Genomic DNA, 12,334 nt, shown 5'->3' with positions numbered 1-12,334 from the left:
TTTAAAACCAACCAACTAAAAACACGTAAATGGGAGGTTTTTTGTGGTACGATTTCACGGATCTGTATCTGCGATTAGCATCAATTTAATACATATATGTAGTGAAAAATTTCTGACTGAAAAAATATTTTTTATTATTTGTATCAAGTCAAAAATTCACGGTCTCACGAATCTTTATCTGTGAGACGGGTCAATCCTACCGATATTCACAATAAAAAATAATACTTTTAGCATAAAAAGTAATATTTTTTTCATGGATGACCCAAGTAAGAGATCTGTGTCACAAAATACGATTCATAAGACCATTTCATACAAGTTTTTGTCATGTATCTATTGTACATTTTGCCTCCACATAATATTTTTTTTAATTTTTATGATATATATTTTCATTTAATTTTTATTTCCTCAATTTATGCCCATTTTTTGTATGATTTCTCTAACCGTGACCTATTAATTATTATATTTTCTCCTAATTGTTTTTTAACATTTGTTTTTTCAAATTTTAACTTAGTTTTGCATGCGCATTCGGCATCTTATCATTGATTAATGTATTTTGGGATGAATATAATTATACAAAACATATTTAAAGATTGAAAAATTCACTAAATACTTAAATATAAATGAGAATTTCATTATTATTATAAAAAGAGAACATAATTTATAATTAAATTGAATGAGATTCTCGAGGTTTCTGTAAATCTTGGGCCAATTTTAAATTTAGTGCTAATATTTGGGCTAAAATGATATATTATTTTAACATAACATAATATAATATTAATAGGTAGTGGAGAAACGCAGTAGTTAAATAAATACACACCAGCAGCCGTGGCAGCTGAAAGAAAAATCAAATCTTGGTTCAAAAAATAAATAAAATCAAACCCTAGGGTTGATTGTGTGGAAGGAGGGAATCATCATGGCGGGTATGGGTGACGGTTACGTGGGCACGGCGCAGGATGCGGTTCGGATCCGCCGACTGGAGAAGCAGAGAGAAGCCGAGCGCCGTAAGATCCAAGAGCTCAAGAAGAAAACCGCCGCTTCTGAAGGCCAACCGGGTCTCCTCCAGTTCGGCTCCAGCACTTCCGAGGTATCCTATCACCAAAATTTGAAGAATTTACCGTTGCGTTTTCACAATTAAAATTGGCTTCTTATCGCGTTTCCGTTCAATACCTTTTTGTGAAGGATTGTTAAAGTTGCTTGAAATTCGAGTTTTTCCAGCTTTGAAGTGGGTTTTACTGTACATTTAATTAGATTTAGCTAGAATATAATTTGCTTGATTAAGGTATTGCCAAGCTTTAATGTTTGTGTAATATGATCAAAGCCTTCTAATTTATAGATTATAATTTTATGAAGTATTATTTTAACTTGTTTAAAATGGGATTGAGAATTCAAGGTATTCAAACTATCAAATCTGGTCAAGCGTATCAAAGAAGGACCTGAAGCTGGGGTTTTTTGTGTGGAAAAAAGATATTGATTTACTTGAGTTTTGAGTTATTTTGGATCCTTAAACAATCTAGTCAAGTTCAAGTACTATCACAGGTCCTAAAAGTAATTTGATCAAGCTCAGAAAGTGCATTGTAATTCATTTTTTATGTTTGGAAAAGACCGAACAACACTCTTTTCTCATGTTAGGCTTGCTAGCTATTAAATCAGGCTTAACCACAGTAAAGTTCTTGATGGAAATATTCAAGTCATGATTGAATTTTATGTTTCATGTTCAAAAGCCAAATCTGGGTTTGTGATGTGTATAATTATGTAGGTACTGAGATAAACTTGATTCTAGCTCAATAAACAATTAAATCAAGCTTGGACATGATTCCAAGTACAATGGCAGGTAAAAAAAAAGTTAAAATAGTGAGCGAGAGAAAATATATCCAATTTTCGGTTTAGTTTTTATAAATGCTTGTTATCCTGTTATTTGTTACTCTTCTGTATTTAATTGGAGAATCACTGTCATTTGTGCCCAGATTCTTGAGACTGCATTCAAGAAGGAAACTGTTGGTTTGGTCACACGGGAGCAATATGTTGAGAAGGTGCATTACACTCTTTACCCCTTTTTTTGGATTTTTTGGTTGTTACTTGTTGAAATGATGCTTCCTGCTTCAGAGAGTAAATATTAAGAACAAAATAGAAGAGGAAGAGAAGGAAAAACTCCTAAAATTACAGCAAGAGTGAGTGAATTTTCTGGCTGGTGAATATTTGACATTTTGGTCTTACGTTCCCGTTTTATATAAGTGTTTTCTCTCATTTCTTCTTTGTATAGAGAGGAGGAGCTTCAGCTGCAGAAGCTGAAGAAGAGGAAAATAAAGGCAGACCCTCGACTATCTTTTGCTGATGATTTTGAGAACAGCGAAGAGGAAGACGAGGAAAACAGTGAGTATTATCAGTTTAGACCCTTTTGCGCTATTTATCTCTGCTACTGGTGTTCTTTGAATCGAATTTGAAATACATTGATGTTATTATAACTAAGGTTTGATAGCTCCCTTTAAATTTTCCAAGAGCCACTTTATTTTCCCATGATTCGATCTTTTGGACAGTACGCTCTAGTATAATTGTTGTTGGAAGTAAACAGAAATCCATGATTTTGTTGCCTTTTTCTCATGTTTCCATAGTTGGTCTTTATATTTTTTTTTCTGATTTGTGGTTACTGCCTTTGTTTCTCTTGGATGGCTATACAAAGTTAGTCTTTTGGTCATTGTTACTTTCCCCTGGTTGTTTTACATATTTTTTAGATTTGTCTTTGCATCTTTTTTTCTTTATTTTAGTCATGATTTCATTGATATTCTGTCTCTTGTTGGAACAGGTTGTTTGTAATTATCTTTTTTGCTTTATCTATGTCTTTTCTGGTATGTTTGTCAAGATGAAGATTCAAAATCTTATCTTAAAAGGCCCCATTTTGCTTAATTGTGTTGTCTGAAGCCATTTTGGTGGAATACTGAAAATATAGTATGCATCTGTTTGAAAATAAGTGCTGTAAAACCGGAACTCCCTTTCCAAATATGTAGGGCAGTTATATAAATGGTGTTACCTCTATGAAGTATTTATGGAGATAGGCATGTAAGATATTTCATTGCAGCTGGAGAAATTGAAATTTCCCATCGTTATCGTTGGGATAAAGTTGAGTATTCTTATGCATTTGTATTCCTTTTGATACATCATTTACCTTCTGTCTGAAGACAATGAAGACTTTGAAAGGCCTGCACATAGAAAATTTGGCAAAGACCCTACAGTTGAAACTAGCTTTTTACCAGATAGGTGAGCTATCGTTCCCTCGTACAAATAACCGCAACCTTCTGTTGCTTTTTGGTTCTTTACTTATCCTTGGCCTTTGGAGTTTGAAGCATACTCTTACAGTGAGAGGGAGGCTGAGGAACAAGCTGAGCGCGAAAGGTTGCGGAAACAGTGGGTTCGAGAACAACAGCAGATCAAAAGTTTGTCTAGAAGTCCTATAGCTCTAATGAGTGTTGATGTGCTGAGGATTGTTTTTCTGATTCTCGTGTTTGCTTTCTGTTTTTTGTGTTAGATGAGCCTCTTGAAATTACTTACAGCTATTGGGATGGTACTGGCCATAGACGAGTGATTCAGGTTGAGATTTACTTTTTCTCTTCTTTCATTCCATTCCCTCCTACATGTTGGTGGACTTTTATCCTCGTGCAGTTTTTTCTTTACTTTGTCTACTGGTATTATCATTGCACCAATATAGGTTCGGAAAGGTGATACAATCGGGGAGTTTCTTCGCTCTGTTCAGCAGCAGCTTGCACCTGAATTTCGAGAGGTTCGGACTACCTCAGTGGAGAATTTGCTTTATGTGAAAGAAGATCTCATCATCCCACATGTAAGATCTTCAGCTAAAGACAACGAAATCTCCAATCTCCACATTAGATCTGAAAATATAAGAGCAAAGTAACCACAAGCAAGTGTTTTGTGCATCTTGCTACGCTTGTAAAAATATTTTTTCGTTGTTGCAGCAACACAGTTTCTATGATCTGATCGTGAACAAGGCTAGAGGGAAAAGTGGACCGGTAATGTCGTCTTCAGGCTTAAATCAGTATCACAACTTCAAGGATTACAAACCTTGTCAGATTTGTACTTGTACTACATTTGTTTCTGCTTAGTAGATGTCACCGTGTAATGATTGGTGTCCTTTGTGGCAAACCATGATTTGTGTGATCAGTGATGTGTTAAATTTCATCTAGATCATTTATTGACAAAGCAATATCATGAGAGACTTTATTTAATGAACTGCTTAGCATAAAAAATTTTCAGACCAAACTGTTAGGTGACAGATTTTTCCCATTATTGATGTTAAATAACCGGCTAATTATTGATGTTAAATAACCAGCTAAATTGATTGGTGTCCCCTGAAAGTTTGTGAGACGGAAGTTACGAGCACAGGAACAAATGAACAGTTGTGGTGTTTTTTTTTTTTTTTATGTTTTAGGCCATTCTCTAGTTTAGGGATCTATACGTTTGCATCATATGATAGTATCTCTCTAAAACAGTGACAAGAATCTTTCCCTCTCCATTCCCTCTTCTTTCTCTTTCTTCCTCCTTTTCTATTTCATTTTTCCCCCTTTTTGCAGTATTCAGTATTTAGTTGTGAGACATGCTAAAAAAATTTCAGAATGGGAGGCCTCATTTCTGCATATGTTCTTGTTGTTGGTCAACTTCATTTATTATGTTTGGAACTTTCATGTGTATTTAATTTGCTTGTTCGCACTGCATATCTTGTGTTTACTACTTCATTATGCATGTTATTCGGACCTTTCTATATTTTTATATATTATATAAATATATAAATAAATAAAATTGGTCTAGCTTGTGAAAACCTCTTAAGTGTGTTTTGCCTTTTGCATTTGTTATACAGCTTTTCCACTTTGACGTTCATGAGGATGTTCGAACCATTGCTGATGCTACAATCGAGAAGGATGAGGTAATAAATCTTAGCATACTTGTGAGTTTTTCTTATTAGAAGATATAAATGCATGTTCAATCGGATATGCATCTTAGTATCATGATTATAAGATTGTATGTATGCCTGAGAATTTCCCTCGTGAATGGTCCCATATAACTAACATGAAAAGCCATGTTGGGATAAATCATATTTGTATTTTACATGATTCACATCTATATCCGGGTATATGGAAGTAATGTTCATTATTCAGCATAAATCCCGTTCGAGTTTTTCTGAAGTATGCAATCGATTTTGAAACATGTTTTATCGATCGTTTTTTCAGTACTGAATTTTTCAACCCCATTCCTTCTCATCTCACTCCACAAATAGCATTTGCATAATGTTTATTACATGGCCACGAGGTATTCTGGGTTTTTTTAGATCTAGAAATTCAGCATTTCACATTCAATCTATTTTTTATTTTTTTTCAGTGGCCCTTTTGGTAGTTGTAAACCAGTTTACTGATTAATGGATCCCTCTTGTTCAACAGTCACATGCTGGTAAAGTTGTGGAGAGACATTGGTATGAGAAGAATAAGCACATATTTCCAGCTTCAAGATGGGAGGTAAATCTCTCCACTTTTATGCTCTGTATAATATTTGAAGATGATTCTAATTCGTTTTGATAAAACTAGATGTAAGAGCTTATAGCATTTGGGTTAAATAACTGCCAAGAAGTCTCTTTTTTACTCTTCTTCTAAAATGTTGAACGATTACAGACATCATTGTATAAGCTCCTTATCATGTAAGACTTGAAAATAAGAATGCCGAAGTCATATAAATGTGGCATTCTTTCAATACGATCCTGCGTTGTCTTCCTTAGTTGGTGTATCTTGAAAATTACCAAAGATTGTGTTTGGAGCGAAGAATTTGAAATAATGGATCCCAAATATGTGATTTCATTTCATTTGACTTGTTTGAATGGAGGACCTAAGTGGCATGAATTTCAAATTTACCCACTATCAACTTAAAACTTATATCAATAATTAATAATTGTGATGCGTTTTAAATACGTCCAAGATCTTAGTCATTTGATATCAAGGTTTGGAATTTTTTTTAAATAAGTCCCTCCATCTAAACTAAGTTCGTCATTACATCCAACCTAGAAGACGTTTTTCTTAAAGAAGAAACTTTTGCGAGTTTGCTGTTTGTGTCACAATTTATTTTGAACGCTTTATTTTGTATCACTTGTGGATGAATAGACCATTTCCCCAGTTATCTAATTCTGGTTGCGTCCTTGGCAGATATATGATCCAACAAAGAAATGGGAGCGATACACGATTCATGGGGATTGATTTCTATGTCTTGGTACATACGGTAAACTAAAATGGCCTATTTTTCCTCTTCTTGTACCGTGACATCAGTTATAAGTTGGTGATCATCATGGAGTATTAATGGTAAACTACTTGAAAGAAGCATTGAACCAAAACGATTCACTTGTACGGGAAGAACTGTGGTTTGTTGAAAGATATTGACTTGTACTGGAAGAACCGTGTTTTTTTAAATCTTTCAACATGCAATTGGCTTTAGAACACGATCCGTACGCTTTTTGTTCTTGCATGATGTAGGCCCAAGAACAGATTCGTAATAGCCATTTGTTATCTTTTGCGAAATCAAAATTCGTGAAAAATAAGTTTAATTGGGAAAATGTTGGGAAAAAAAAAAATCAAAGCCAAGAAAGTAGAAGGTGGGAAGTGTTGGTTCGACCCTATTATCCAATGCCCGTATGACCCATTGGATCAATATTTAATATATTATCTAAAGGTATGGTCGAATACATGGAAGAAAATATGGGGCCAAAAGGCTTCAAGAGACTAAGGTGTTTCGATGCCATCTTTCTTGATCCTTGTTTCACGATTAAAAACTATTAGAATTATGATTTCTTTACGTTTATTTGTTTTATCCATGAAATGTCCGATAAAAACAAATTCCAATTAATTTAAGCTTTTAATAAGACATTCATATTTTTATTTCTTGTTTATTTTACTGTTTCTTTGTGTATTCACCTTATAGAACACGCTATTCATTTCAAGTGAACAAAGGTAGCTATGACACCTACGAACTGGATTACACTTGCAGTCCAGAAAAGTACCTCTAATTCATTGCTATGCTTCAATGGTTACTGAAAATGGCTAAGCTTTACATCAGAATTCAGAAGTATCGGCGCTCCGATTACTGCATCTTACTCGATTTTTGAATCCATTGTTTAAATTCTCCACGAGTGAAGCTTACGAGCATTTGGGTCTTCTTACTGTTAGCTGTAAGCTTCTGTCAAGGCAACAATGAAGGGGTTAAAGGTAGTTGGACTCGTACATTGCGGATAATGCAAAAAGAAACCATCTTTAGGTAAGCTTTCGCGATAGGATGCTTTAACATAATACCGGTCCAGCCGCCACTTCCACCCGTGGTGGATTTGATTCCACCACCAGCTTCACTACCAAGTCCACTATATTTACCACGCGTTCGATCTGTTCCACATACACCAGTGTCTCCAATCCCACAAAACCCACCGAGACCTTCATTCAAAATCTCAACTCCACCACCTCTTTCAATAACCTACACTCCACCATTTCCTCCTCCACCACCACCGCCAGCCTCTGCCACCTCCAAAAACATTCAATCAAACATCTTTCGCGCCACCAACTTTCCGATCATGTGTGTTAATCCAATCTATCGAAAAAATCAAAATTTAATTAGATTAATGATTTTATTTATATTTTAATTTAGGTTAAAAATTTTATAAAATGAAATACTACACGATCAGTCATATATATTTGTCTCATTACTTGACTCTTCTACGTTATCAAATTATACTCCTAATTCACTATCTTTCTAATTTTTGTAATTTTAAATTTTTTTTTTTTGGGTGACACAACTAAATAAAATGAGGAAATTTTTGTAGATTCATTCTCAGTAAAATTGTGGTTTTTTTGGATAACGGAATTGGGTGGTCTCTTTCATGGAGAGAACAAAATTACATACTAAGTGGATTTTTATTTGTTAGGGTCAAATCAAATTTCTGATCTAAAATTTTGTATGGAGGCCTAAATTGTTTTGAGTAATTCAGGCCCAGTTTTTTTGGATCAATCGGGCTAATAGCCCTCCCCTTAATGTCTCACATTATATGCTATTTTTATCGTTCGTTTTTTTAAAAAAAAAAAAAAAAAATGGATCAACGAGTACAAACACATAATTTTTCTAACAGAGACTAATACAAATTTGAGTTTGAGTGTAAGAATTTAAAACAAATTTACCCTAATAATATTGTCTTTTTTTTTTTTACAATATGATAATTAATCATCATTATCGTTACGACTAGTCATGAACATGGTAGGTCCCTATCTAGATCCATTTTATTTAATTTTTTTTAAAAAAAAAAAAAAAGTGTTCGAATAAAGCTTTATCCAAAATTTGATGGTTTCGGATAGTAAAATTGGAATTGAACTGCATTGATACGGCGTGGATGGTGGTCGAACCTCATCAAGAAAATTTATTTAATTTAAGACTAGTTTACAGATACAATTTCTATTCCATATGGCTTCAGTTTTTCATTCCTTGAGATTGAAATCGAACCGAACTTAAATCGAACCATAGTAGTTGGTTGGATCTCATTCCAATTACAGAACCACGGTTTGAAATTTGATTTTAGTTCGCAACTCCGAAGTACCATGTTCGACATGAGTATATGCGTATATATATGGTAAGTGTATAATATATTCATACCGTAAATATCATTTAAACAATATGATCAAATGTTTGTCTTTTTATTAAAAGTTATAGCCAATGATAATGGTGTTACACCCCTAACATATGGAATGAGTTTCAATTTCAATTTGAATTCAAAATTTACGGTTTGGTTGAGTTTATCGTCTTTAGTTTTTCCATTGAGGATTATGTCTGAAAATAAATATATTTGAGCAAAATAGATTCAGTCGTTTTTCATGTTTTTTCAAAGTTATGTATGTCACTGTTTTTGTCGTTGTGTCGTATATTTTCTTGATGAGGTTAGACGAGTAGGTCATGGTTGAAATAATTAATAGAAAGCACGACTTCTTCTTCTTTTTTTTTTTAAAAAAAAAAATGATAAAGTCGTGAATCCATGCAAAGAGATTCCTATCATCAATATCTACATCGCTAATTATAAAATTCTAATCTATGTGACTTCAGTTGGGTAGGTCATGAAATATACAACTATTTTAACCATGACATTATCATCGTGTAACTTGCATCTCCAAACATTAATCTCCACATACACACCAAGCTCGTTTCAAAATCAGATGCTGGTCAGATAAATTACATTGGACAACTCTTGTGCGACAAGTTCGTCCGAAAATATGTTGGTGGTCGAGATCGGACACCGCTCATAAACTGAAGAGGTTATTTATTACTTATTATAAGGTTAGGTTGAGAACAAAGTAAGTGTGTCAATTCGGGTGGGGTGGGGTGGGGTGGGGTGGGTCGGGTTGAGCAATAGTACGATTTAAAAATTGCTCAACTCGAACTTAACCTGAACCCGAATCAACCCGATTTGAATTTTTTTTTAAATAAAATTCAAAAAATAATAATATTTTAATTTAAACATATATTAACAAAATCTCCCTCATATATATGATTTAAATTTGGAAGTCTAGTTGTAGAAAAATAAAATATATTTACTAAATCAAATAAACAAATGTTTAAAAAATAAAAAAATGTTCAAAATAAATATTAAATTATGAAAATTTATGATATAAATATACAATAAATATTTTTTCAGACATATAATATATAAAAATAATAGACAATATTTATTAATTATATTTTTTTAAAAAAATTAAAATTTTCAGTTCAACCCGGGTTGACATGAACCCAACCCAACACGATAATTTTTTTCGGGCCAGCTATCGGGTCCAACTCGATCTAACCCTGACCCGAAAACCCCAAATTCCAACTTGATTTTTTTCTGATTGAACTGTGTCGGATAGATGTGTCGTGTCTGATTTTGACATACATATAACAAAGGAATGAGGTGGAGAAATTAATTAGGTCATATTTTGAGTAGATGGAGCCCATAGAAATTGCTAATGATTTCCGTGTAGAGCAGCATCTCATGTGCCTTTTTGCGTGAAATTAGGACATGTTACGAAGCCAATCAAGATCTTGTCATATCTTTTGCCCAATAAAATAATAAGACCAGGTACGTTCTTAAATCCCCTCATTTTAAAAATCAAGAAGTTTTAATTTACTATACTCGAAAATTCTAATTCTAATAAACATTTTCGAATAGCAATAATGATAGTGATAGAAACATGATGATCATCATGGTGTAAGGTTTACAAAATTTGAATTATATAATTATTATCCATTAGTAACTTATGATAAAACGATAAGTCCGTATAAACTGCAGTAATTTTTGAATGAGTAGATCTTTTGTGAGACTGTTTTGTGAATCTATTTCTGTGAAACGAGTCAATATGATTCATATTCAAAATGAAAAATAATAATTTATTATAAAATATAATATTTTTCATGAATCAGATATGTTTGAAGATATTTCTTATAAAATTGACGTGTAAGAAAATCTGAGATGAGTTTTTTTATGTTGCTACATTGGCTAAATGAAACATGACAGTATTTCAAATGATTGGGTTGATCATGTATTTTGTATTTCTAAAGAAACACACAGCATCTCTACCTTTTTTTTTTTTTTTTATATGTTCTCCTTTCCCTTTTTTTGTCCGGCCCCACTAGAAAAACAATTGCATCTTTTATAATTATATTATTATTAAATTAAAAGAAATACTTTCTTGCACACAAAAAAGTTTATTATCTGAATATTAATTAATAAGTAAGGGTGGTTTGACAAGATTAAATTAAATTAAATTATTTAAATTAAAAAAATATGCCCCCTTTTGTTTTTCATATTATCCCGAAAAATACGAACGATATGCAGTATTATTAACACAACTGCATTACAATCCGACTTAAAAAAAGAAAACAAAAAATTTTGAAAATTATATATATATAAATTTTGTAAAACAATTTGATGAGTCAATTTTATGAGACAAATCTCATATTTGAGTCATTCGTGAAAATAAATATTTTTTATGTAAAAAATATTACATATTATTGTAAATATTAATCAAATTGAATGGTCGCACGAAAAAACATATATTAATTAATTATTTATTACATCCAAAACAATTGGCATGTGAGAGAACATGGATGGCTCATGAATTAGGGGTTATGATTACATATAAATGCGTGAGAGAGGAAACGGTTGAGACAATGGATAATATACCGTAGGTCATTATAAAAAGGGGCCACCGATTTATTTATTTACGGGCCTCCATCTTTCCTTCAATTTTTCTTATTCGATACAAAAGTTAATAAATAACACAATAAAAGAAAAATATAAAAAAAAATAAGGGTATCTCATAATTTTCAACGTTAGAATTAAAAAAAAAATTGGATCATATCTCAATTTCCGAACGGCGCGGTAGATATTATATTCATAACTGATTTTTTGACCATTTATTGTTGACATCTATGTGATAATCGCTGAAATCATGTCTATCTATTTGACATATAATTTCATATGTAATAGATGAACGGCACCTCAAAAATACTCACATATATGCTGATAGTGAATGACGCAAGTCATATAAATGGTTTTTTGGGGAGTTATTGTTAAGTAAATACGTTGAACAAATCATAGGGGAGGTGGTCATTCTATAGAACGTATAGTTTAATAAATTAACAATGACAATATTGCATAAAGAAAAAAGAAGAAAAGATCGGTATGATTATTAAAATATTTCAGTTACATAATTATCATAATTATGTATTTTGGTGAAATGATAATCGTTCGAACAGTCTTTTTGGTATTAGAACCAAGGACGCATTTTTTTTTATCGGTTACATAATTATGATGGGCAAAAATTTGTGTGAGACGGTCTCACGGGTCGTATTTTGTGAGACGGATATCTTATTTGGGTCATCAATGAAAAAATATTACTTTTTATGCTAAGAATATTAATTTTTATTGTAAATATCGGTAAGATTGACCCGTCTCACAGATAAAGATTCGTGAGACCGTCTCACAAAAACCTAACCATTGTGATGTTATACCATAATGTATTACGTGCACATGTTTATAAATGTGGTCAGAATGTGGGAATAGGGGTCCCAAAAAGAAGTGGGAATTGGAGAATTTGGCAATTTCTTGTTTGGAGTATAGGAACCCTGAACATGGTTTCGGAATATGTGCACATAAGTTTGATTAAAAAATTATAAAAAATGCAACCGATTCAGTGCAAAGAGCCAAACACCATAAATAATTCAAGCCGGATCTGTTCTTATTTTAGTATACAAAGATTCTATTACAATATCGGACCATAAATAT

The 12,334-nt window shown here is 32.6% G+C and overlaps 1 protein-coding gene across 1 annotated transcript; it reads left to right on the top strand.

Moving 5' to 3' along the window:
- The first annotated feature begins 816 nt into the window (after window positions 1–816).
- On the top strand, window positions 817–6,480 carry LOC140984976 (protein XAP5 CIRCADIAN TIMEKEEPER). Its single transcript, XM_073452688.1, has 12 exons — window positions 817–1,084; window positions 1,965–2,030; window positions 2,104–2,168; window positions 2,261–2,370; window positions 3,174–3,252; window positions 3,352–3,428; window positions 3,521–3,582; window positions 3,701–3,832; window positions 3,966–4,019; window positions 4,865–4,930; window positions 5,442–5,516; window positions 6,195–6,480. The coding sequence occupies exons 1-12, from the start codon at window positions 914–916 to the stop codon at window positions 6,243–6,245; spliced, it is 1,008 nt and encodes a 335-aa protein (XP_073308789.1). The 5' UTR covers window positions 817–913; the 3' UTR covers window positions 6,246–6,480.
- Window positions 6,481–12,334: the final 5,854 nt, after the last annotated feature.

The sequence above is a fragment of the Primulina huaijiensis genome, chromosome 9, assembly GCF_012295235.1.
Source record: "Primulina huaijiensis isolate GDHJ02 chromosome 9, ASM1229523v2, whole genome shotgun sequence".
NCBI lineage: Eukaryota > Viridiplantae > Streptophyta > Magnoliopsida > Lamiales > Gesneriaceae > Primulina > Primulina huaijiensis.
The sequence above is the reverse complement of the archived record's forward strand: the minus strand, read 5'-3'. Positions and strand labels throughout refer to the sequence as shown.

Bases quoted from the DNA above. Each gene is read 5' to 3' on its own strand.
- LOC140984976 (XM_073452688.1), top strand. From the start codon at position 914: ATGGCGGGTATGGGTGACGGTTACGTGGGCACGGCGCAGGATGCGGTT. The intron at 2,371-3,173 runs GTGAGTATTATC...TTCTGTCTGAAG, and splicing joins AGAGGAAGACGAGGAAAACA to ACAATGAAGACTTTGAAAGG. The intron at 4,931-5,441 runs GTAATAAATCTT...CTTGTTCAACAG, and splicing joins CTACAATCGAGAAGGATGAG to TCACATGCTGGTAAAGTTGT.